At 39.2% G+C, this 26,896-nt stretch overlaps 2 protein-coding genes across 10 annotated transcripts in view; one reads left to right on the forward strand and one right to left on the reverse strand.

Annotated features, from left to right (window-relative positions):
- ANKRD42 (ankyrin repeat domain 42) overlaps nucleotides 1–26,896 on the forward strand; it is a 77,687-nt gene that overhangs the window by 44,599 nt on the left and 6,192 nt on the right. For 3 of the 5 annotated variants that reach the window (XM_072794834.1, XM_072794831.1, XM_072794835.1), the window contains 3 exons: nucleotides 6,509–6,635; nucleotides 9,929–10,070; nucleotides 13,462–13,544. In XM_072794834.1, the coding sequence (XP_072650935.1) occupies nucleotides 6,509–6,635; nucleotides 9,929–10,070; nucleotides 13,462–13,544 (352 nt within the window). Of the gene's footprint in view, nucleotides 1–6,508; nucleotides 6,659–9,928; nucleotides 10,071–13,461; nucleotides 13,545–14,324; nucleotides 14,860–26,896 lie in introns of those variants that run through there. The other 2 variants (XR_012015762.1, XM_072794833.1) reach the window with 2 other exon arrangements.
- CCDC90B (coiled-coil domain containing 90B) overlaps nucleotides 17,628–26,896 on the reverse strand; it is a 50,453-nt gene continuing 41,184 nt past the window's right edge. For all 5 annotated transcript variants that reach the window (XM_072794836.1, XM_072794838.1, XM_072794837.1 and 2 more), the window contains one exon: nucleotides 17,628–18,120. In XM_072794836.1, coding sequence (XP_072650937.1) covers nucleotides 18,065–18,120 — 56 coding nt within the window. In that variant the 3' untranslated portion in view covers nucleotides 17,628–18,064. The remainder of the gene's footprint in view (nucleotides 18,121–26,896) is intronic.

Below are 26,896 nucleotides of genomic sequence, written 5' to 3' on the forward strand. Positions count from 1 at the left end.
ATATAGTCACAATAGTTTATTTTTACTTTTGTTTCCTTGTCTTAGGGAACCTGTCTATATTTTGCTAAGGTTGATGTCAAAGAATTATGCTATGTTTTTTTTTCTAGGCATTTTATGGTTTTATTTAGATCTTTAATATACTTTGAATTTACTTTTGTGTATGGTGTAAGAAAATGGTCCAATTTCATTCTTTTGTATGTGATTGTCCAGTTTTCCTGGCACCATTTATTGAAGAGACTTTCTTTTTCCTTATTGTATATTCTTGCCTCCTTTGTTGTAGATTGATTAATTTAGCTAAAAACATAGATTTATTTCTGGCCTTTCTATTCTGTTCTATTGTCTATTTTCATGCCAGTTTTGATTTCTACAGCTTAGTGGTAGATCTTGAAATCTGGGATTCTGATACCTCCAGTTTTGTTGTTTTTTCTCAAGATTGCTTTAGCTATTCAGGATCTTACATACTTACATAGAAGTTTTAGGGTTATTTGTTCTAGTTCTGTGAAAGACAATATTGGCATTTTGATAGGGATTGCATTGAATCTGTGGATTGCTTTGGGTAGTATGGGCATTATGACCTTATTAGTTCTTCCAGTTCATGAACATGGTTTGTCTTAACAATTGTTTGTGGGATCCCTGGGTGGCGCAGCGGTTTAGCGCCTGCCTTTGGCCCAGGGCGCGATCCTGGAGACCCGGAATCAAATCCCACATCGGGTTCCTGGTGCATGGAGCCTGCTTCTCCCTCTGCCTATGTCTCCGCCTCTCTCTCTCTCTCAATGTGTGACTATCATAAATAAATAAAAAATTAAAAAAACAAAAACAATTGTTTGTGTCATCTCAATTTCTTTCATCAGTGTTTTATAGTTTTCAGAGTATCAGTCTTTCACCTCCTTGGTTAAGTTTATTCCTAGATATTTTATTCTTTCTGTGCAATTGTAGATGAAATTGTTTCCTTAATTTCTCTTTCTGCTACTTTATTGTTAGTGTATAGAAATGCAACTGATTTCTGGGGATTAATTTTTTATTGTGCAACTTTACTGACTTCATTTGTTACTTTAGGTTTTTTTTTTTTTAAGATTTATTTATTTATTCATGAGAGACACACACAGAGAGAGAGAGAGAGAGAGAGAGAGAGATTGGCAGAGGGAAAAGCAGGCTCCCGCAGGGAACCTGATGGTGAGACTCAATCCTGTATTCTGGCTCCCAGGATCGTGCCCTGAGCAGAAGGCAGACACTCAACCGCTGACCAACCAAGGAATCCTGTCTTTAGGGTTTCTATGTATAGTATCATGTCATCTGTAAATAGTGACAATTTAATTTCTTCCTTCCCAGTTTGGATGTCTTTAAAGTTTTTTGTTATTGTTTGATTGCTGTGGCTAGGACTTCCATTAGTATGTTGAATTAAAGTGGTGAGAGTAGACATTCTCATCTGTTCCTGATCTTAGAGGGAAAGCTCTCAGGTTTTCACCATTGAATATTTTGTGAGCTACAGATTTGTCATATATGGCTTTTAATATATTCAGATATATTGTATTTTATTGAGTTTTAAAAAAATCATGAACAGATGTTGAATTTTGTCAAACGTTTTTCTGCATTTATTGAGATGATCATATAGTTTTTATCCTTTGTTTTGTTGATCTGGTGTATCATGTTGATTGATTTGCAAATATTTAACTACTCTTTCATCCCAGAATAAATCCCGCTTGATCATAATGAATGATCCTTTTAATATATTGTTCAGTAAGGCTTGCTAATATTCTCTTGAGAATTTTTGCATCTATGTTTATCAGAGATATGGGCATGTAGTTCTTGTTTTTGTTTTTTGTAGTGTCTCTGGTTTTAGTATCTGGGTAATGCTAGCTTTGTTGAATGTGTTTGGCAGTTTTCCTTCTATTTTGGGGAACATTTGGGGAAAATAGGTATTAACTTTTGTTTAATTGTTTAGTAGAATTCACCTGTGAATACATCTGGTTCTGGACTCTTGTTTGTTTGGGAGTTTTTTGATTATTGATTCGGTTTCATTACTAGTTATGGTCTGTTCAGATTTTCTATTTCTTCCTGATTCAGTTTTGGAAGTTTATATGTTTCTGCGAATTTCTTCTAGGCACTTTGTTGGTATATAATTTTTTGTAGTATTGTGTTATAATTCTTTGTGTTTCTCTGGTGTTGGTTGTTACTTCTGTTTCATTTTGGATTTTACTTGTGTCTCCTCCCCCTCTCTCACTCTCTCTTTTTAAATGAATCTGGCTAAAGGTTTATCAGTTTTACCTTTTCACAGAACTGGCTCTTGGTTTCACTGATATTTCCTATTGGCTTTTTTAGTCTCTATTTCTGCACTAATCTTTATTATGTCCTTTCTTCTAATAGCTTGGGCTTTGTTCTTTTTTTAGTTCCTTTAGGTAGATGGCTAGATTACTTGACTTTTTTTCTTGTTTCTTAAGGTAGGCTTTGCAGGTCTACTGGGAACAGGGACTGAGGCAAAAAGTGACTTAAGAAGGGCAGATCTGCTAATACACAGGTGGGTGGGGCTTGGTGTGAGCAAGTTAGGTACTACTGACTGCTGGCCCTGTGCTGACTGCTGCAGGCTCCCACAGGTGGCCTTGTGTTTATGCTGGGGGTGGGGGAGGGAGAGGTGCCTGCCAGCTCCTTTGTTCCTGATGAGGTTTTCCTGTGATCCCTACCCCTCCAGGACTTCTCTGAGATGAGTAAATAATTGTCCCTCTCATTTGTCCCTGGAGTTTTTCAAATTGCTGCTTCTGAGCTATATATCCACAGGCTGTTTGTCAGGCTGTCTCTTTAAGGCAAGGACTCAGCTTTCTATCACTCTCCAGGCTCTTCTAGAACTAAACCCACATATTTTAAAAATTACATCCTTTAAGTCTCTCTGGTTTTTAGAACACAAAAAATTTGGCCCCTCTGGCTTTCAGTGCCAAATGCTGCGGGAGTTTGTTTTTCCTGTGTAGGCTCCCCAGTGTGATAGTCATTCTTGCTTTTCTCTGGGCTGGTGTCTCCCTCCTTACTGTTGATGGTTGTGGTCCATTTTGCTCTCCACTGTGTCTCCTCCTCTCCTGCCCTCTTTGATGTGGCTTCCTCTTTACCTTTAGTTGTGGAGTTTGTTCTGCCATTCTTTGGGTCTTTTTCTGGGTTATTTATACTGATGTGAGTGTTACCTAGTTGTATCCATGGGATGAAGTGAGCTTAGAGTCCTCTTACTCTACCATCTTCCCATCTTTCTCTCTAATCTTTGACATTTTAATTATTATGTGTCATGGTATGGACCTCTTTGATTTCATCTATTTAAGAACTCTCTGGGCTTCCTAGCCTGGATGTTTGTTTCCATTGTTAGGCTATGGATGTTTTTAGCTACTACACCTTCAAATAAGTTTTCTGCCTCCCCCCCCCCCCCCTTCTCCTTCCAGGACCTCTATAATGCAAATATTTGTTCACTTGATGTTGTCCAAGAGATCCCTTAAGTTATCCTCATTTTTAAAAATATTTTCTTGTTGCTCTTCACCTTGGGTGTTCTCCATTACCCTGTCTCCCAGATTGTTGATCTGTTCTGTATTCTCTAATCACTGTTGATTCTAATTTTTTTAAATCTCATTTAGTACATTCTTCAACTCATTCTTTTTTATATTTTCTCTTTGTTGAAGGTGTCAGTGCATTAATCTACTTTTCAGTCTGATGAGCATCTTTATGTTAGTATTTTAAACAATTTATCAAGTGGATTATCTTCATTTCATTTAGGTTTTTCCCATGGTTTTATCTTGTTCTTTCATTTGAAGCATATTCCTCCCTCTCATGTTACTTGGCTTTCTGTGTTTGTTTCTATGAAATAGGCAGAACAGCTGTTTCTCTTATTAAACTCGAAGGTGTGGCCTTATGTAGGGATACCCCCTGTGTTGTCTGTGTGTACCTGTTGACTTTGGCAGGCTGACTGGAGCTTTGGTTAAATGGAAGTCCCAGAGCACTCCATGCTGGGGCTGTCCTGGTGGCATGGCCAGAGCATTAGTTTGTATAGACCAGGGTATTACTGGGGCTCTGGTTGCAGATGGCACCCTGACTGGAAAGTTGAAGCTGAAGTGAGTGAGGCTCAGGGCTCTTTGGACTGAGGGTACCTTGGCAGGACAGCTAGAGCTGAAGTGGGTGCAAGGCAGGATGTCTCACTGATCTCTGCAGAGTGTACCCTGGCAGGAGAGCTGAAACTGAAGTAGATGCAAGTCAGGGTGTCGCAAGGTACTCCCTTCAGGGAGTTCCCTGGTTGAACAGCTGGAGCTGAGGTGGATGCAGGCCTGGGGGTCCTTGCACTGTGCTTGGAATGCCCTGGCAAGTCATCTTGAATCATGGTATGGGTCTCAATGTCCCAGGGCCCTTTAAGCCTGTGTCATGCTGGCGAGGTGGCTGGAGTTGTAGTGAGTACGGGCCAGAGTGTCCTGGTGTGCACCAACATTGGGGCCTGCTGTGGTGGGACTGGTGGGGCTGGTGTGGGCTAGGGGCCCCAGGCTTACTATGGCATTCAGACCCTGCTTCTATCTCTGCTATCAAGGCAGAGTGGGAATGTGAACTGTGCAGCTTGTCAGCCCTTCTGATTCAGAGAGAATTCCAACAGGTGCCCTGCTGTTTGGGGATTCTCATGGTGGTTCCTTTATATTCTAGTTGCCCCTTTAAACTTTGGCTTTTTTTCTATGCCTAGGGCAGATGAATCTGCTCATGCTCCCTCAGTAGTTAGTTCCTTCCCACTGAGGTTCATAACATCAGGAATGGGGATTCCCTTTGTTACCATGTCTCTGTGCTCTTGCTGTTCTCTATGTGGTCTCTCCATCTTTTCTCGTGCAGAAGCTGTTCAGTCAGCCCTCAGTTCTTATTCAGGAACGACTGCTATATAAATAGGTGTAGATTTGGTAAGTCTGTGGAGGAGGTGAGTTTAGGGTCTTATGTTGTCATCTTGGGCTGAAGTCTTGGAAAATTTACAATTTCAATGAAGTTCGATTTACCTACTTTTTATTTTTTTGTTTGTGCTTAAATTTTTTGCTGATTCTTTTGAGAACTAGCAAGGATTTAGAGCCTCAGAAAATGAGTAGTTGATTTATAGACTTTAAGTTTACTTCTGAAATTATTTGAGTAAGAGATCATTGCCAGTGAACCTCAAAATTTTGAAAAGATGTTTTAGAAAAGACCAAGAATGTCACTAGAACAGTTTCCTACTCTGGTGTGTTTGATACAAATGAACTCTCAGCCCCTTGGCATACCATGAAGTTCACTGATACCTAACTCAGGTGCTTGCATGTGGTGACAGTATGAAATCATGTATTGTTTTCTTGTCCCTATTTAATTTTATTCCAGAGAAAAACCCAAAGGACAAGATGGCCTCTTCTTGGGCCACTAGACTTTGGCAGAGTACCTATAGAGGACTGATTGGATTTCTTGTCATCCCAGAATTCCTGGATATGAGCCTCAACTCAAAGCATTCTTTAGTAAAATATATTTAGGGCTATGACATCACAGAGCCCTATGCCCATTTGAAGTTTGACTCTTAACTCAACATTCCTGCCACATGTCATCCAGCATCTACTCAGTCACCTTCAGTGACAAGATACTCATTATCTTTCAGAGGTCCCATTTTCATCTGACAGTGTTCTTGTGAGGATTAAAATGTATAAGGAACTTAGTATAGTGTCTAAAAATACATGATGGTTCTTAATGTTTCTTTTCTTTCCTTTTTTCATTCATGAGAAACACAGAGAGAGAATCAGAGACATAGGCAGAGAGAGAAGCAGGCTTCATGCAGGGAGCCCAATGTGGGACTCGATTCCAGGACTCCAGGATTACGCCCTGGGCCGAAGGCAGGTGCTTAACCGCTGAGCCACCCAGGCGTCCTGGTTCTTACTGTTTGTTGAAAAGTTTCTCCTTTGTTGAGTTAAAAATCTCTCTTTCTGGAGCTAATCTCATTTAATCCTACCTCTTATGACCTCATAGAACAGTTCTTTCAAAACATAGCCTTCAAATATTAAAGAATTATTATATAAGCTAAATAGCCTTAGTTCTTTGGATCTTTCTTCTGTAACTTTTTTGTTTTTAAGTTCTTCTACTTGCTTGTTAGTGGCTGCAGTGGTTCCCAACCCTTTCTGCCCATCAAAATTGTCTGAGGGACTTTTACTAAGTACCAATACCTGATTTTGTAGGTCTAGTATGGGACACAAATATACATTTTTAAAGAGCACCCGAGTTGATTCCGACATATGCAGTTTGGAACCTGCAGCTCTCTAACCTATTGAGAGAGAAATCAGAGTGTTAAGTGTTAAGGAGAGGATGCTGTGACTGGCTAACCTGGTCCTGTTACTGTGACATTCTGTTACTGATATTTACCCTCCTATGTATATGCCACCTTCCTTCCAGTCCCTCCCAGAGCACTCTGGCACTGGCTCTAGAAGCAGCATATATTTCAGGCTCAGCATCCTGTGAGCACATGAGCTCTGTCTAAACTAAATTCCTATTCAACTTTGTCTTGCAGTGAGAGCTTATAAGAAAATTGTTGAATTGAGACACCTGCTGGATATTGCTGAGAGCAACTATAAACACTTGGGAGGGATAACAGAAGAAGATCTAAAGCAGAAGAAAGAACAGCTCGAGTCTGAAAAGTAATGTCTTCAAAACTCTAATGGTTTGTTTTAGTTACCTTTCTAAATGCCATGTGAAGGTTTGTTGATGAACAACTTGTTTTTCCATCCTTAACAAAGAATATAAGGTTCTATCCAGTTTTCCTCTTAAGCCCCTAGATGGAGAAGGTGTTAATATTAGTTTTAGTTGTGGTAAAATACACATTAACACAAAACGTATCATCATAACCATTTTTAAGTGTATAATTCAGTAGTGTTAAGTACTTGCATACTTTTGTACAACCAATCTCCTGAACTTTTTTAAAAAAATATTTTATTAATTTATTTGAGAGAGAGAGAGAGAGCGAGAGCAAGAATGAGAGAGCACAAGCAGGGGGAGCAGCAGAGGGAGAGGGAAAGCAGACTCCCCACTGAGCAGGGAGCCTGACGAGGGACTCGATCCCAGAACCCTGAGATCATGACCTGAGCTGCAGGCAGATGCTATAACTAACTGAGCACCCAAGCACCCCTCCTGAACTCTTTTCATCTTGTAAAATTGAAGCTCTATAGAGTTAAGACTTTCAAAAAGAAATTATTTTTAATAGCGAGCAAGAGGGATCCCTGGGTGGCGCAGCGGTTTGGCGCCTGCCTTTGGCCCAGGGCGCTATCCTGGAGACCCGGGATCGAATCCCACGTCGGGCTCCCGGTGCATGGAGCCTGCTTCTCCCTCTGCTTGTGTCTCTGCCTCTCTCTCTCTCTCTGTGTGACTATCATAAATAAATAAAAATTAAAAAAAAAAATAGCGAGCAAGAGATAGCATGAGCAGAGGCAGAGGGAGAGGGAGGATATCAAGCAGACTTACTGCTAAGCATGGAGCCCGACATGGGGCTCCATTCCAGAACCCCAGGGTCATGATCTGAGCCAAAATCAAGAGTTGGATGCTCAACTGATTGAAGCACCCAGGTGCCCCAAGCCTTTTTTTTTTTTTTTTTTAAATCACTTTGAGCTTTTCAACCAATAGTCTATAACCATTCCTATCAAATTGAGCTTACTCACAAATCTGAGACCCAGTCCTGTGCTCCTTGATCGTCATGCCCAGAGAATGCTGTCGTGTCTAAATGCAGTGAGTAGTTGCACAGCTGCCCTCACCTGTCACTTTCTGCACCCCGAATTGCCTCCCTGCATATTTGGTACTATTCCAATTAATGGCTATTGGAATAGAGGGTGCCTCATGTTTATTTCCTCCTACCACCTCTCTGCTTTCCAGAGTGGACAGGGAACAAAGGGAGACAGGACAGGAGACTTCTGGTTTAATCAGAACATGGATCTGTAAAGAGCAACACACATGGACTTTCTGCTTTGCTTGAGTCTCTTTCCCTCATACCCTCAGAAGCTCCTCCACCCTTTTCTGAATGTAGCTTTAGAGGTCTGGTAAATATATTCACCTTAGTAATGTTTAAATCTTTGATAAGGATTAATGTGTTACTCTTCCCTATGGTACCCTTCCCTATGGTACTTTAAATTTTGGTTTCCTTTGCTTCTCTTCTCAGGTAGATTAGTACTTCTATGGCTCTTGTATTACTTCTGAGCACTAATTGTGTACTAGGCATTAGATAAGCTGCAAAGGATAATATGTTATCTTTTGCAGTCTTCACAGTGCCATGAACTATGTTAACTAAATGAATGGGAAACCAAGACTTACTACAGAGGTGAAGTGAGTTGCATGAAGTCACAAGGGGAGGAGGAAGGGTAGGAGGTGAAGCCAGAATTTGAGCTTGAGTTTGATTTCAAACCTGTTATCTAAGATGATTATGATATTTGCATTTCACTGTGAAATGGTTATACTATAGATGTGATTTTGAACCAAATCAATTTTGATTTAATTTTTTTTCCAAGATTGCTTTAGTCTTTGTGCCAGGTTGTCCTTTCATGTCAGCTGAGATTACAGTGTGTCTTCTGAGTGAGTTTAATGCATCTCTAGCATTGATTCTCCACGTTGTGTTGAGTACATCTTAAGACATTTATTCTTAAGGTATAAACTCCTGCTTTTAGGTCTAATTGTCAAGAAAAACTGAATAAATATTTCATATAGTGTTGACTGAAAGAAGCCATGAACACAAAAGTACATAATACTCAATTTCATTTGTAAGCATAGGTAAAACTAATCTAACATGATATATATTCAGAATGTGGTTCCTATGGGAAATGAAAGTTACCTAGGAGGGGCATGGGAGAACTTTCTGAGGCAATGGAAATATTCTCTATCTTGGTAGTGGTGGTGATTACAGGGTTTACACGTTAGTCAAAACTCATTGAATTGATAGTTGATGTTTGTGTATTTTACTCCTGGTAACTGGTAGATTATTAAATAAATACAAAAACAGGGGATCCTGGGGTGGCTCAGCAGTTTAGCGCCTGCTTTCAGCCTGGGGCGTGATCCTGGGGACCTGGGATCAAGTCCCATGTCAGGCTCCCGGCATGGAGCCTGCTTTTCCCTCTGCCTGTGTCTCTGCCTGCCTCTCTCTCTCTCTCTCTGTCTTAAATGAATGAACAAACAAAAGATCAGTTGTCGCAGGGGTGTTGGGGAGAGAGATAAGTAGGCAGGACACAGGAAAAAAAAAAAAAACAAAAGCAAAAGAAAACACATCTAAGTCAGATCATACCATTTCTCTGCTCAGACTCTCCAATGGCTTCCCACTTCACTCAGAGTGAAAGCCTAGATCCTTGCCATCACTTATTAAGGCCCTGCTTGTTCTGGCTCCCTTTTGCCCCTCTGACCTCCTACTCTTCCTTTTATTCTTTATTCAGTCACATTGGCTTCTGGTTTTCTTTCAGTTCGTCAAGCATACTTCTGCCTTAGGGTTTTTACAGTTGCTCCTTCCTCTGTCTGGAATGCTCTTCCCCCAGATGTCTGCTTGTTTAACTCTCTTATTTCCTTTAGGTCTTTGTTCAGAAGACCCCTTCTCAGAAAGGCCTTCCCTGGCCACTGTGTACGAAGTGTTAATCCTCTCCTTGACAACATTTTATGATACTCCTTCTTGCTGTATGCTTTCCTCCCTTAGCATTTTTCCACCTCCCCCATGCCATATATTTGTTTCTTTGTTGTCTTTCTCCCTCCACTGCTCTTTTGGAGGACACATTTGGCCTGTTTTGTTCACTGCTGTATCCCTGGTGTCTAGATCAGTGCTGGCCCATGGCAGACTCTCCATTCATATTTGTCAAGGAAATTATTTGTTTTATTTGCCTTCAGTGCAGTGCATGGATGCTTCTCACTGTTGCCACAGATAATTGTTAGTTGATACTGGAGATTGATTGAGAATAATTTTTTTTGACAGGACTATCAAGGAGCTGCAGGGCCAGCTGGAGTACGAACGGCTCCGGAGAGAAAAATTAGAAGGTCAGGTGGATGAATATCGTGCAGAGGTGGATCAACTCAGGGAGACACTGGAAAAGATTCAGGTTCCCAACTTTGCTGTGGTTGGTGTCCTTCTTAACACATTTATCTCTCTCAAGTAGTATATATGAGTAGCTAAGAGTATATATAAGCTTGGACTGGGACTATTTGGGTTTGGTTCTTGGCCACAACCGTTTGTAGTTTGGACAAGTGATTTAGCCTGACTTATTTTTAAACTGGAGATAATAATTTATACTTTGTAAAGTACATTTTTTAAAAAAGATTTTATTCATGAGAGACACAGAGCGGCAGAGACATAGGCAGAATGAGAAGCGGGCACTCTGCAGGGAACCCTGAGTGGGATTCAATCCCAGGATCCCAGGATTACGACCTGAGCCAAAGGCAGATAGATGCTCAACCGCTGAGCCACCCAGTTGTCTCTGTAAAGTACTTAAAAGATTAAAGGAATATATCTCTCTACATAGCTATATCTTTATATCTATAACTATATAAACTTTATATGTACACACACATACATACATATGTACTGGTTAGAACAGCATCCTCATTCATAAGTGTACAGTAGGTGTTATTAAGACATAAAAAGAAAAAATATTTTTTTTACAAGCAGAGTGATAAGAATTCTCAGAGTGTATATTTTAACGTTCTGAATAGCCAAAATAAAGTGGAATGGAGTCCATATAAGAAAGCTTTGGCTCATCAAAAGAAGTTTGTAGTATATGTGCTGCCAAAGTGAGCATATCCTCAAAAGAACTTTGGTGAGTAGAAAGGAGCCAGAGCGGAGGTGTCACAGCATCCCTTTGTTCAGATTACAGAGTAATGGAAGCTGACACTTGTAACACTCCACCTTTGCAAAGTTTCTTCTGCCCTAATTTAACATGTGAGGAACCTGAGGCTCAGAGAGGTTAAGTGACTTGTCTAAATTCACGCAGCTAGTAATGGTGGGACCAGTATTTAATCTCTAGCTTTTGACCCTATACCCCTAGCTCTTTTCATAATTTCTAGCTAGAATTATGAATTTGGAATTCAGAACACGGCTCTGACATACAGAAAAATGCTTTTGAGTGACAAAAAGGATAACTGTAGAAGGAAGCTGAAAAGAAATGAATATGAGAAACAGATACAAAGAATAAATACAGAAAAGCAGGTAGAGTATAGGGAATAGAGTGAAAGTGACAGCAAGAAATCCCCAGTGGTGCTTGTATTCAGGCCACCTAGTCTCAGAGTAGATGGGCAGAAAGTACCCCAGGGGACACTGTATGACTTTCACTCTCTTCTGTGAGTGAAGATAGCCATGGTGTGGCCCTTGTGGAATCTCGTGTGACACAGTATAGGGATTCAGGTACGCTTCATATTTTCCTTCCATATGGAAATGTTTTCTTCAGTCATCATGGGTGAATTAATTCGTTTCAGACTTGTATCACCTCAAATCTGATTAATTAAAAAAAAACAACTCCTGGCTCCTTTTATTTTGTATAAACTTATCCCTAGTCTCTTTAATAACCACTTTTAAAATATTAAAATAGTCTATGTGCTTGTTGTAAAATGTTAAAAACAGCAGTTGTTGCTTCCCACATCAAGTCCCACTCTCCAGAGGAAGCTATTGTTTGGTCGGCTTAGTGTTTGACAAACATTCTATCCATTTACAAACATTTATGTGTATTTCTCTGCATATACAAATTCAAACACTTTCTCTGTTTTGGTATCTCACCAGTCCTTAATTTTCCAAGAGTTGCAGTTAGTTATAATAATTAACGTAGTCTCTTCATTTTTTGCAGTGCTCACCTTGTACCACCCTCAGCCCTAGGGAAACTTTGGTATAGAGAGGCCAGCCCACACAGTCACAGGGTGTTGGCTAGAGGACTGGTGGACACATACCTTTCATCAGCTGCCATTTACAGTCCGAACCAGTTGTTCCCTCTCACCCTGGGGCAGGAACTCTGCTGACCCCACCTCTGTGACAGGAACATGTGTTTTGTCCAGCTCCTAGATCTTTCAGAGATTACCCAAGCCTCACCTTCTTTTGAGTCATTCCAAATTGATTTGTCTACCTAAAAAACTTTTATTTTTTAGTAGCTGTTTAAAATATTTTCTTACTCCAAAGTGTCTCTTTTCAGGGTTGGATGTGATTCCATACTCTCCAGCACATCCTCCTCAAACCTTTGCTCTTTACCAACAGTGTGTAGGTTTTCAGGAGAGCTGACAGAGGTCCCTGTCCTCTGTGCCCATCATTTTTTGCAGCACTGCTTTTAGGTTAATTGAATTTTTGTAAATGAGCAATGTTCTCAACCTCTAATGGCAGCTGTAGTCTTGGTACAAAAGCTTCTGAGTCTCAATTTCATCTTTAAAATGGGGATAACACCTCTCTCTCGAGACTGAACTGATGTGAAACGAAATACTATGTGGAAATACTGAGGTATTTTCTATCTACCAGTATTCATAGTAGTATATTCCCCCTTCTGCATATCCTTTTCTCCTTTTTCCTTCCTTTCATTTTCTATATTCAAGTTGAATAAACAATGTCAGTAGATAAATGTGTAGAGACCAGTGCTTCTGAGAGTAGGAGGAGTTTATTTGGGAGTCTAAATATATAAAGTATAAATAAAAAGAACTTAAGAGTCAGCGCTCATTTATATATTCTTCAAAAAATTCTGCCTAAATCTCCTGCCACCATCTGGTCAGGACCTATACTTGCATTCAGCTGTACCTTTAAGACTTCTTCCCCTGTAAAACAATCTGTTATAATTTTTATTCAGGAAAAAAATTTCCCAGGGTAGTTTCTTAGGATAGTTTGACATATATAATGCACTTAACTAGTTTTTGATAATAACTATTACTGTTTTGATAACAGCAACTATGTTTATAGCGTAAAGGTTTGGGCTGCAACAGCTCAGGGAAAACCAGTTCTAGCCTTGGGCTCTTCCCACGTCAGTTAGCAGTAAATTGAGAAGTGTTAGGCTAAGATAAAAGCAGAAATAACGGGGCAGCCCAGGGGGCTCAATGGTTTAGCGCCGCCTTCAGTCCAGGGAGTGATCCCGGAGACCCAGGATCGAGTCCCATGTTGGGCTCTCTGCATGGAGCCTGCTTCTCCCTCTGCCTGTCTCTGCCTCTCTCTCTCTCTCTCTCTCTCTCTCTCTGTGTCTCTATGAATAAATAAATAAAATCTTAAAAAAAAAAAACAAAACAAATAACGAGGTGTTCTTTTTTGGGGATGTATTCAGTAGAGACAGGTCTGGTTGATTTCTCTAGGTGTCTAGGTCCTAGTCTGTGAGTCAGCACATAATATGATGTACTGGTCTTGAGATTTAAGAATTTATTTACGTAAAAATCCTAAGAGAAATTTAATCTGGAATTGAATGTATTGAATTTTTTCTTTTGGAACAGATAATGTAGAAAGATGAAATTGTGTCTAGTGTATGTATCTTACTTGGCCTTCTTTTCCTTTGTTTGTAGGAAGATGACTCTTCTTGTGAGTCAAGCAAAGAGAAGAGGCAAATAAAGAAAAAGGTGTCTTCTGGGGGAGTTTTTGTGAGAAGGTACTAATCAGTGAAATAACTTTAAATAAACTTGCTTGATTTTTCTTTTATTTTTAAATTGATATGTTAATCTATACAAATTCTCCTCAGTTACTCTTATCTGTCCCAATTCTGGAGGCAGAAATACATCATATTATCAAAGGGATTGGTAAAATTATATACACTCAGCTGTACTCCCCCTCCCAGTATACTTTTTATATAGTTATGTAGGCAAGACTTTACATTTATGAGTAATTAATTTTGCAAATATTCACACAAACTTTAAAATATAAGGTAGTACAGTCTAGTAATCAAGAGAAATGTAGGCATTAAAAATTCTACTTTCTAGAGCATACCATTTTTTAACTTTTCAAATGACTTTTTTTTTTTTCAAATGACTTTTACAAAGTATCTGGACTTGGGAAAAAATGCAATATGAGTAAATTTTAGAAAAGGGTATCTTTATAGTAACTACCAAATATCTCAGGAAAGTTTTATATAAAATAACAATTCACTCTTGTAGAAGAAAAATGCCCCCAAAATATGTGTTTGCTAAGAATACCTATATAATCTGGTTTAGAATTCAACCATTAGGGGCACCTGGGTGGCTCAGTTGATTAAGTGTCTGCCTTTAGCTCAGGTCCTACTCTGGGGGTCCTGGGATTGAGCCCCGTATTGGGCTCCCTGCTCAGTGGAGGGCCTGCTTCCCCCTCTGCCTCTGCTGCTACCTCACTCCTCTTGCTCTGTCTCTCAAATTAAAAAACAAAAACAAAACAACCATTGTTCTGTTCTGTCTTGCAGCTTTATAAGAAAGCAGTATAAAAACGAGGCTGACTGGACAGGATAAAAAACACATGGCTTTCTTATTCTTTCTTCTCTTTTCCCCACCTGATGTTGCTGACCAAAAAACCACCACCGCATTTCATTTCATTTCTGATTTCATACCTTCCGTTCTTACCCACTTCCTCCTCGATGTTGTCAACATGCAACTGTCTGGGGCAGCTGTCTAGATCCTGCCTCTCCCTGAAGATCTGATTGTTGGCTTTGGGCTTCACTGGCAGCAGCCTTCTCATTACGCACCAGACTGCCCACCCTCTGGGCCCTGGCATGTACTTCCTGTGGACGTTTAAAGGCCGTTCTGACAGTGTCATCAGGACCAGTCTGCCCTGACATGAATCAATTTGAGTGCTAGACCAGTTCAGGCTGGTCAGCGGTCTGTGAGCAAGTTTTTAAAAAATGCCTTATTTATTATCTTTTTGATAATCTTTATATGATTATTAGTTTCTCTGTCATTTTCCATTAAGCCTTCGATCTGTAATAAAACGTTTATTTGGTACATACTATGTGTGAGATCTGTGCCAAGTCCCTTCTATGTATTCTCTCTTAATTCTCACCACAGCAGGAGGAGATAGGCAGGTAATACTGTATACAGTTGGAAATTAAGTAATTTGCCCAGAATCACACAGCACGTGGAGCCAGGATTCTAACCTTGGCAGGGAAAGTTCTGCTTTCTTAACCACTACAGGAACTCCCGAATCCAGTTTCTCACCTTCTGGGACTACACACAGCCTACCTTCTTCCTTCCAGCCTGGTGACCCTAAAATTAATCCCAACTCTGTAGTTTGTTATACTTGCTCCAGTTTTCTCATGGCTAGACCTCCAGTCTCTCTACCAGTGAGGTAGGAAATCACTAGAAGAGTGTTGTCAGAGAAGCATGCACCCTTGAGGAAGAGGTTCCCTGGTCACCCCCAGTACGTGCTCTCCGTTTTTCCAGTGTTAGGATTTACTTGGGTTTGGCACTGTTCCGGATAAGGGCTAACTCCTAATCTCTTTGCAGCTAAGACACCAAGTTGTGGCCAGCAGAGTCTGAGCAGAAGTGATGTGTATGTAACTCTAGGGTCATGACCTTAAAGAGAAAGGCTTACCCACTTCTTGTTCCTTTCTGCTTCTGGAGTGTGGGTGTGGTGGTGAGTCACTGGACCTCGTGAATGAAGGCAACACCCGGGATGGCAGAACAGTAAGATAAGAGGGGTCCTGTGCCCTGATACCATGTTGCTAACGTATTAGCCTGAGCATGCTTACACCTGGACTGTAGGGAAGAGAGAATTTAAACCTCTTTATTGAAACCAGAATATTTTTTTGGGTCTTAATATAGCAGCTGAATCAAAATTGTAATACAATCCTGAAATTACCTGTACTTAATCATAACTCACATATATGTTATTGTCAGGTTATATAAATCTAATTCTTGGATTTTCTGGACATCATCAGTGTTCAACAATTCACTTCTGACACTACCCAGAATTAGTGTCAGACTTCAGAGGTTAAGAGCTCAGTCCCACAAGAATGTCCCCTCTTCAGACACTCTCTTACAAGTTCCAGGTTGTCATTAGTACTTCTAAGAAGTGGTACATTTGGGGGTTTCCATAACCCCCTCCTCATCATGTTCAATAATTGGCTGGAATGACTAATAGAACTCGGAGCACTTCACTGTTACCAGTTTATTAAAAAGGATACATCTCAGGAACAGCCAAATGGAGATGCATAGGGCAAGGTGTGGAGTGAGAGGTGCATGGAGCTTCCGTGACCTCTTGGTGTGCTACCCTCCTAGCACCTTGATATGTTCATTGGTTTGGCCAGTGGTAACTGAACTCAACCTCCAGCTCCTCTCCTGTTCTCTCCCTTTCCCTGAGATTGAGTTGGGAGGTCAGGGAGGCTGAAAATTTCCAATGTGGAATCATTCCTTGGTCTATTTGGCAACCAGTCCACAATCAGAAGTTCTATATGGGCTCCCAGCCTCCTGTCATCTTAGCATACAAACAAAACATACTCTTATCATTGAGATTGAAGGATTTTAGGAGCTGTGTGCCAAGAAAACAGAAGTTGGTAATTACCCCTATCAAGAAAGTATACGGGTTTTAGGAGATCTGTGCCAGGAACTGGGGACAAAGACCAAATACATATATATAAAATACATATATGTATATATATACATACATACATAATACAAATCTAAGGCATGGGGGAAAAAAAGATTTCTACTTGTATCTCTTTAACATCTTTTTCACTTCTATTTTTGTTTCCTTAACATAATGTGGCATATATCATTCGAGGTAGAGGCCTCAACTTGTAGATGACTAGAATAATGAGTAAGAAAGAGCACGGCATTTAAAGACTGTGTGGCTTGGGGTGCCTGGCTGGCTCAGTTGGTTAGATGTCTGCCTCTGGCTCAGGTCATGATCCCGGAGTTTTGGGATTGGGCTTTGTCTCGGGTTCCCCTTTTGGCAGGGAGCCTGCTTCTCCCTCTCCTGCCTGCTACACCCTCTGCTTGTGCTTGCTCTGTCAAATAAATAAAAGAAAAAAAAAAAATAAAAGAGTGTGGCTTATCTGCTGTATAGCCCTGACAACTTCAGTTGTGTGAAGTTACAACTGTGTGACCTTAACTTCTTGTAGCTTGTTTTTTCAGCTGTCAAATAGGGGATAATACCAACCACTTAAGGGGACTGCTGTGGAAAAACAAACAGAAAAACAGTGCGTTTATATTTATATTTAGCATATTCCCTCTTGTATAGTCACTGGCTATTATTATTCAACAAAATGACAATCACTAAGTTCAGTGTTGGTGACCACTGCTTTTTCCATTGCCTCATTTTTTTCTTTTAATTAAAAAAAAACTGCATACTTTTAAATATACATACATCTAAATTCTTACAGATTGACAAAATGGGAATTATAAAATTTGATTTGTTTTTCAAACACGGTGAAGTTCATACCGACTCCTGACTAGTTCTTATATAACTAGTCTAGTTTGTCACCAAATACAAGTTTACTGAATTTAAGTGAATCATAAAAAAATAAAACATAACATCTCTTCACTTTATGTAATATAAGATGGGTTTCTAAAAAGCAGGGATAAACTGGCTTTTGTCAATCAAAAAAATAAGAAGTATACGTAATATTCAAAGCTCAAGACATAGCAACTTGAAGATTTCATACTGAGTGTCATACAGTTGCACTAGGGCACACATTAAAGTTTATTGTTTTAAGTCACTACCAAAAAACCCAATCTCTATATATGGTAAGTTGCCTTTAAAATCCAAACAATTTTGTTTTAACAAGATTTTATTTCTATGAAAAGGTAATTGTGCAGTAGTTACCAGGAAAGCTGAATACAATAACATGTAGGCTTGGGAACAGTTTTTAAATTTGCAGCAGACATCAAAGAAATTCTATATGACATACATTTGTTCAAGCAAACACAAGAAAACTGGATCAGTTTCTATGAACTATTAAAAGGATAAAGATAAAAGGCTTTTTTTTTTCCTCAAATCAGGTTTTGAAAGACAGCTTTTCAACATAATAAAGACCCACAAATACAAACCTAAAACACCTCTTCCCATTCTAAAATACTTATTTTTAGTCCATATGTACTTTGAATAATCTTGTATTAAGTATCTGCTGCAACATTCACAGTCAGAGTGTATCCTGGAGTAGTGTTCTAAGAAGCCCACAGCAGCAGTAACAGGAGCATTGCAGTTTCTCTACTTCCATATTCTGTAAAATCCCAGTGCGATTGCCAGGCAAGTAAACACGGAGGCTGTGAAAAGAAACCATATTATGGGCAACACATTTGAGATTATTTTGCGGAGACAAACACAATATTGTCATCTTCAAATTGAACAAAGAGCAAAAAACAAAGGAAATCCAACCAATTCTCTACCTTAGGTGTTTAATCCCCAGGAAATTATGCTAAGGATGAAGTATATCCTTTAGAGCAGGATTAATACCAATTCTTAAAAGCTTCCTGTATCTTTTTTTTTTTTTTTAAATTTTTATTTATTTATGATAGTCACACACACACACACACACACACACACACACACACACAGAGAGAGAGAGAGGCGGAGACATAGGCAGAGGGAGAAGCAGGCTCCATGCACCAGGAGCCCGATATGGGATTCGATCCCGGGTCTCCAGGATCACGCCCTGGGCCAAAGGCAGGCGCTAAACCGCTGCGCCACCCAGGGATCCCAAGCTTCCTGTATCTTAAACCAGAATAAGGATGACCATTTACAAGTTAAGTTAGAATCCATAAACAATGCTTAAAGTCATTAACATTAGCAATGACTAAATAATTATGAAATCCAATTTTAGATCTGATAAGTGGAAAAACCTTATTTGTATTAAAAAAATGTAGTCAAGCTAGTAAAATAGACATGCATATCATCCATGAGAAGAAAGCTTTAATTGCCTTTTCAGCACATTTAAAATTTTCATGATTATAAAAAATTTATAAATGAAATTTTAATCAAAATCCTCTAAAAAATAATAGGTAGAAGAAAAGGCAGAACAAGTACCAGGCTTTTAATGTAGTTAATATGCCACCTACTCTGTTAGATTCTGGATAAAAAACCTTTTTGTTCTCTTTTTAAGAAGCTGAATCTGGGTGAGGCTTTTAGGGACTCTTTAGTTTCTAGTTTAAATAGCCTCAACTTTTAAACTAGAGACTCAGAGATGAATGGCAAACCTTTATGACGAAAGATGCAAGAAACAGCCTACTCTAATTCAAAGACATAAATCTAGTTACACATTATCCCATTTGATCCTAATAACTAATTGAAATCTGGTTAATGACAAGGTCATTTCCTTAATTTTTTTTCACTTACTTAATTTTAACAAGTGAGATTAGGTCTAAGACACAGACAGGGAGGTTGGACATTTGAGGAAAAATAACACAAGTGTTTTGTCAATCATACATTCATCCATTTGATCCTGATAGTATTAACCATGTTCCAGGGCAGTGTCCTGAGCAACTATACATTACCTTATTTAACCACAATTAAAACCACGTAAGATTGGTGATATTATCCCACTGTATAGATAAGGCAACAAGCCCAAAGTTATAAATTGCTGGCAAGTGGTGGAAGAAGGACTCGACATATGTACTTGAGTCCAGTTATTGTTTAAAAACCATCTTGTTAATCTTATTTAATCCTCACCATCTGAAGGCTTCAATCTGATTTGTCATTTCTTGAGCCACAGAGGGCTGTGTAGGTGATTCTTGTTAACCCAAACAGCTGATGAAGTGAGTCTTAGATCACTAAATGAACACTTATTTCTTGTGAGGAAGGATGCATTTCATTCCTTTATAGAATTTACAACACAATGATTATTTAAGTGTCTCATTTCTGCACTTGATCTTAGCCAAAAGGCAGAGAAGCGGTAAGTTTCTCATTTCTGTTGTTCACTGTTACTATGTCTTGGTGTTGTTTTGCTATTCAAACTGCTTTCACATTTGCTGTTTATCGTCTATGACCTGTTGAGGACAATCCCTACAATAAGATGCTCAGGTGAGCAGGTACCTGGTACCCCTTAAGTACTCTGTAATGTTAGCTTATTACTTGTCTGTTTAGAACAGAATGTGCCACACTGACTATAGAGATCAAGCGGACCTGCCATTATCTTACAGCTCTTATCTCCTTGGCAACAATGATCTGGGTCAAAGGGTGGTTGGTGTCTGACTCAAAATGGGCCTTCCCTGGGATGTTCTGAATTGGAAAAAAGGTAAGCGGTAATTTTTCTTGGTGAAATTGGAATGACAGGAGTCTGGAAGCTACTAGTAGCCATGTTTCCAATGTAGGGAGAAAGCTGGCGTAAGAGAGTGACAATATACAGAGTAAATTGGGATTCCAAGTATACCTGAGGTCAAGCTATACCTCTACCCTTCCTTAATTCAATATGTAAACTAATTTTTTTATACCTTAGCTGCTTCAAGTTGGATGTATGATCATTGAAAGTAAGAGTCCTGATTGATACATGCTAGAAAACCAAATAACCAAACTGCTTACAATTTCTAAATTGTAAATCTAAACCCTTTTATAAGGGTCTCTTCTCTAAGGGAAAAATCTTGAATGCTACGGGTTTATTAGTATCTTTTTTTCATTTTCTCTACTTCTGCTCGATTGAATTCAGTTATGTGAAAAAGTGGAGTATTACTGTTTTATTGACATCACAGGTATCCTACACCCAGTGGATCCACTTATGATGTTACCTTTCCACTGAGATTATGGGATTTTAATTTCCTAAAAGGCTTAACAGTAAAAGTGGCAATAACATGTATTTGAAGGATAAAGTAGAAGAAAGAAAATGCTTTAGAATGGCTGGTTCCAAATCCTGAGTGAAAAAAGTAAAGGAAGGTACTCAGAAAAAGTATTTTTGTAAACAATGACTTGTTAATTTCTTTTGTCACAGCCACTAAGTCTTTTCAAGTCTGCCTAGTTCACCAACTACTGAAAGAAGGCTTTCTGGAGACCACTGCCACCTTCAAACTGAGGGCAAAAGGGACTTTATTTTTTGTTTTTAAAGATTATTTATTTATTTATTTGAGAGAGAGAGAGAGAGAGAGAGAGAGAGGCAGAGACACAGGCAGAGACAGAAGCAGGCTCCATGCAGGGAGCCTGACGTGGGAATCGATCCGGGGACTCCAGGATCAGGCCCTGGGCTGAGGGCGGCGCTAAACCGCTGAGCCAGCCACCTGGGCTGCCCCAAGGGACTTTAACTGAGATACTGATCTACATAAACATTCTAGAGGAAGCTGAGTGGAATCTGAAGCTCCTCCTAACCTCAGTTGCTCTGAGATATATTTTGAGAGTGAGAATGAACACTGCAAACTGGGCTATTTTGTAATTTCCCCTGAGTGTCAGCAGTGAACTGAAGATTTCTGGTTCCATAGACTTTGCTAGAATAGTGGTTTTCAAAACTTACTTTAGCCTTAGAATTCTTTTTCAAATGAATCTTCAACAGAAGTTCAGTATTTTAAAAAGAAAATTTTTAGGGATGCCTGGGTGGCTCAGTGGTTAAGCATCTGTCTTCTGCTCAGGGCTTGATCCCTCAAGTCCCACGTTGAGTTCCCCACAGGGAGCCTGCTTCTCCCTCTGCCTGAGTCTCTGCCTCTCTCTCTCTCATGAATAAATAAATAAAATCTTTAATCAAAAATATTTTAGAAGATTCAAGTTGAAGAGAGGAAGGGAGGTACGTACCAGCTGAGGCTGGGGGCTCCCTTCATTCTTCCTGTCGTCGCCTCAACAGAATTAGAGGCTGCCCAGAGAACTAGTTATGGTGTATAGATCAGCAGTTTTATTTTGGATGACAATTCAGTAATATAAACAATTTTAAATGTGTGTATCTCTTGGATTCCCGAATTCAGATGATCATAAACAATGATATAGTACTACTTAGCATTAGGGCACAAAGATCTTTGTGTTTTGGGTACAACACTATTTATTTATTTATTTTTAAAAGATTTTATTTATTTATTCATGAGAGAGAGAGAGAAAAGCAGGCTCCATGCAGGGAGCCTAATGCGGGGCTTGATTCCAGGAATCCAGGATAACGCGCTGGGCCAAAGGCAGGCGCTAAACCACTAAGCCACCCAGGCATCCCTACAACACTCTTTCTTTTTTTTTTTTTAATATTTTTTAAAATTTATTTATGATAGTCATATAGAGGGAGAGAGAGAGGCAGAGACATAGGCAGAGGGAGAAGCAGGCTCCATGCACCTGGAGCCCAACGTGGGGATTCGATCCCAGGTCTCCAGGATCACGCCCTGGGCCAAAGGCAGGCGCCAAACTGCTGCGCCACCCAGGGATCCCTACAACACTGTTTCTAATGAGAAACTGGGCAGCACAATGTTTGTTAATAGAGATCTGGAAAAATAAATTATGGCGTTTTCATACAGTGGGATACTTACTCTACTTTCTAGCAAAAAAATACTTATGAATTGATATGCAAAGATAAAACATTAGGTTAAATCTGGAAAAAGTTGTAGCCTGTACAATACAATCTAGTTATTATTTTTAATAATCTGCAATATTTATATACAGAAGAAAAAGCCTAGAAAGACATATACTCTAATAGTAAAACACATTATTTTTTATACAAAGGAAGAGAAAAGTTACTATGAAAGTAGGGCATTCTTCTCACTCCTTTGGGCCCTGTAACTGGGTCACATTACATGGCACTTGAGCTCAGTATGTGACAATCTAATTTTTGGGTGTCTAATATTTGTGCTCAGCTGGATTCAAGGTAGAAGGTGGTTTTCCCCCTATGCTTGCTATCACTTTTGCCTTTATTTAAAGTCTACTCAAATCCTTATGGAAGAACATAGGAATAAAAGTAAAATTTTCATTTTTTTTTTCCATTGTGGAACAACCAATTTATCTTTGCATCATTCTGTACTTTTTTTTTTTTTTAAGATTTTATTTGAGAGAGAGAAGGAGCAGAAGGAGAGGGAGAAACAGACTCCCTGCTGAGCAGCGAGCCTGATGTGATGCGGACTGGACCCTAAGATCACAACTGTAGCCCAAGGCAGATGCTCAACCACTGAGCCACCCAGACGCCCCTGTACTTGTTTTTCTATATTTGATATCCATACGCTTTTTCCTACGAGTAGGTTGCAGTTTCCTGTTAAACTTCTATCCTACACTGCCTATAAAACTCCATTCTTCTAGCGCTGTGATAATGGAAACATGTCCTAGCTCTTTTTTTTTTCTTTTGTGCTCCATGGTTACCCTGGGAGATAGGAGCCAACAGATCTGAATATAAACGACAGCAATTACTTTCTCTGACAAACACTGTGTTGAAAAGGAAAACCACAGGCCCCAAAGGTGTCATTTAGGCCGAGTCCCCAAACTGGGGCCTAATACCTAATCTGATTGTAGTTTAAACCTTAGTGTGGTCATACCTAGACATGGAGTCGGCCACATGGGTCCTCTCTATCCCCCAAAAGAAGATGAAGTAATCTGCATAAGACTCCCTGCTCTTCCACTAAGGGAAAGTGACTTTGCCTGGAACAGTCCTTTTCTTTTGCTAATAACTTACTTGCCCCATCCTCCTTTTCACCTTCCATTTTGGTTTACTCAGTTTTGTTTTTTAAAAAGAAAGATTTGGTGGCGGCAATGAGATCTGAAGTCTCTTGGCATCTGGGGACAATGAGCAACAGAGGTATGGCACCCTGTAAACGCTGAGAGTTCAAGGTCTGTCTTCCCATTTGAGGGCCTTTGGTAAGTCTCCCTCAGTTTCAGCTCTGCTTTTTGTGTTCAAGCTATCCATCTAACTGGCTTTCCAGCCCAGGGTTAATGAGTCAGTCTAACAAAGGAGGCTCTAATGGAGCCCCAGTCCTTAGCCTTTGGTTCCGTCTACAGTTCGACATTGGAATCGTTCCCCCAGTTCCTGTTTACATGCCCCAGTTACTGGGGCTTACTGGTTTAGTTCTTTCCTCATTTCTAGTCCATAGTCCCTGAGTGAAGTCTGCTTGAGTCCAGTTTGGGAACTGCTGGTAGTATGCATGGCTTTCTGTTGGATAGTCTACAGTGATATATTTTGGTTATTGCTGGTGTGTTGAGGTGTTTGTCTTGTTTTGTGTAAATAAAGGCTACTACTTAGTGGGGATCTTGGAGACTGAAAAGGTGCCAAAATTGGTGGCTGAGGTTGACAGGAGCTATCAGCGTGCTTGACACCTAACCCAAAGATTGCTGTGTTTGGATGAGATGGAATGGGGTAGGTTGATAGGTCATTGCCAACTTCAAGAAAACTTCTATTTAACGAGGCACACTGTAAAACACGTACAACCCCCAACGCAGAGGCAAGTCCCTCTTAGGTATTAGTTTGGCTCTGAGAAATCCAAAGGCCTAGCTAATGCAGTGAGATTCTTTATGTTCACAGAGTTGAGCATGCCACCTTCTGGCACACTTGCTTATTTTATGTCTAAAAACTATAGTCCTAGAAGTTGCCAATAACTCACAAGATAGAAAAATTTTGCTGAAATCAATGTGGGATTACAATGGCGATTATGGGGAACATTCCAATTAGACAACATTCATTTAAGAAGTGTACCTGAAAGCAAGGGTTCCCGAATTAGACAGAACCGGATACATGTTTTAATTGGCAAGCAGAAGCCTCCAAAAGGTTCCCAAATTCGTTAAGTTTCATTAAGATTTACTACAAAAAGCTAATGAAAAAGAGAAAAGAATCTAAAACAAGACTAATTAAAAAATATGCCTTAACTCCTGCTGTTCCTCTCTATCCTTTGAGTATTTATCCCAGTGATCCTCTGTCTAAATTGCCTTTCCACTCTAAAGACAGTGTTAGGGGAGTTACCTTTAAAAGTAAGACCACCCGAGGTTACAGAGGATCCCCTTCAGGTATCTTTCCCCCTCCTTGATATAAGGGCCACAGGAGAGAACTTCTTAAACTGAGGGAAGATCTTAAGAGTTTTTGTAAATTACCTCCTTTTTTTGATATATTCCAAAGGATTTGTTAAACCAATTTTGATATATTCCAAAGGATTTGTTAAACCAATCAGGCTTATCTGACATGCAAATTACATGGAAAGCTTTGTCAAATAATACTAAGCTGCCTTTACATTTGTGAGATGAAGCAAATGTGGAGGAAGGCTATTCTGCTTCTGCAAAAATGGCCCCTCACTGCCAGACTTCTGTCATCATTTTGAGAGAGGGAAATACAATTTCACATTGCCACTTCCTTTCTCAATCTAGACTCATTGATTACTGATCCTTTCTCTTCTGGGAAAAGCTGTTTCCTTCTTGCTTTGTATTTTTACATTCTAAATATGGCTTGGCTTCCTGCCCTGGGACTTGCAGGTTGTTGGTTCTTCCTTTTACCATATGTGGGAGTGACTCTCCACCTTGTGAAGATATCGTTTTACACCCTCCTTGAGGATGCCTCCCTCCTCTTGGGCCCATGAAGTGCTTTAATACTGCCAGAAATATTTACTGTTTGTCCGAGCTGAAAGCTAACAGGATTTAATGACTCAATAATCAACAACTTAACTAAACTGAAAGCTGATATTGATAGCTTGATAGGAATATTTTTAGGCCTTCTCCCCTTGGCTATATGTCCAGAGAGAAAGAAAACATTCTCACAGATGGATGGAGGAGTTTGTCAGTTCTTTGCTATCATTGTGGTGGCAGCCCAATTCTTCGAGGAATTAAAAATAGCTGTCCTGTTTTGCCCATCTAGTCTTTATAGGACCAGAACTGTGGTTCCAATATCGATTCAAAGATCATCAATCTTTTTTACCATCTCCTCCCCCCAACCATCCCTTTTAATTTCTGCATCTGTATTTAATTATGTCTACATGTGTATTGTAATGATGTTATTTCTTACATCTGGATAGTATTACTAAAAGTAACTTATAAAAGATCTCTATTTAGTTGGTTTCAGGGCAAGCACTTATAAAAAATGTGGATTCTGAAATTCTCAGAAAGATAAAAACTGGGGCACCTAGGTGGCTCAGTAAAGTGTCTGCCTTCGGCTCAGGTCATGACCTCAGGGTCTTGGGACTGAGCCCCACATTGGGCTCCTGGCTCAGCAGGGAGTCTCCTTCTCCCTCTCCCTCTGCCCCCTGCTCCTGCTCTTTCTCTTGCTCTGTCTCAAATAAATAAAACTTAAAGAAAAAAAAAAAACTAACCCAAATATTTTTCAAGTTCATGTGATTTGGAAAAATATTTGATATGAAAGCTAGTTTAAGACTGATGGTTTACAAGACATGTTTATGTCTTTAGAGTTATCAGCATTATATATAAAACTTTTATTCTTCCTGAGTTTACTAGCCAAATAAGTTTACATTTCTTCTATGATCTATGAATAAAAATAATAGTTTAGGATAATGGCTGACTTTGCCTAAACTTTTAATGAAGTTTTCATAAATAACTTAAATATAATTTTAAAGAACAAGTAGAGTAAAATTTTAAAAAGTTTCTCCAAATCTTTCTTTTTTTTAAGTTTCTCCAAATCTTTTTGGTAATTTGAAACCTTAAAATTTAGGTTTAATAAGTTAAATCCATTAAATTTCTAGATTATTTTTAAATAAGACAAAATACTAAAACATTAATTACTAAAACATAGGTTTACTATGGTTTACATAGGACTACTTTTGGTTTACTACTACAGGGAAACTAAAAAAAACATTTGGATATTATTAAAGCTAAATTAGAAAATTTTAAAAGGTATATAATTCAAAAAATTTTGAAATGTATTCATGAATTTTCAAATTTAAAACTGGTATATTTACAATTGCTTACTTAGTTTTCACTGGAAATTAAGGTTTCTAAGGGTTAAGAATTCTAATTAATATATGTAATTAATGTTACTAAAAATAATAAGGGAAACATTTCCCTATGCCAGGTAAGTAGGATGTGTTTTCGTAAAAACAAAAACATGAAGAATGGAGATTATCTTTTGTTGAGGGGAAAGAGTAATTTTGTCCTAAAGTGAGGCTGGTTTTCTAAAGAGGAAAAAACAGACAAAATCAGAATGTAGGCAAAACAAACTGTAAAAAGTTTGCGGATAAG

The sequence above is a fragment of the Canis lupus genome, chromosome 23, assembly GCF_048164855.1.
Source record: "Canis lupus baileyi chromosome 23, mCanLup2.hap1, whole genome shotgun sequence".
NCBI classification, from domain to species: domain Eukaryota; kingdom Metazoa; phylum Chordata; class Mammalia; order Carnivora; family Canidae; genus Canis; species Canis lupus.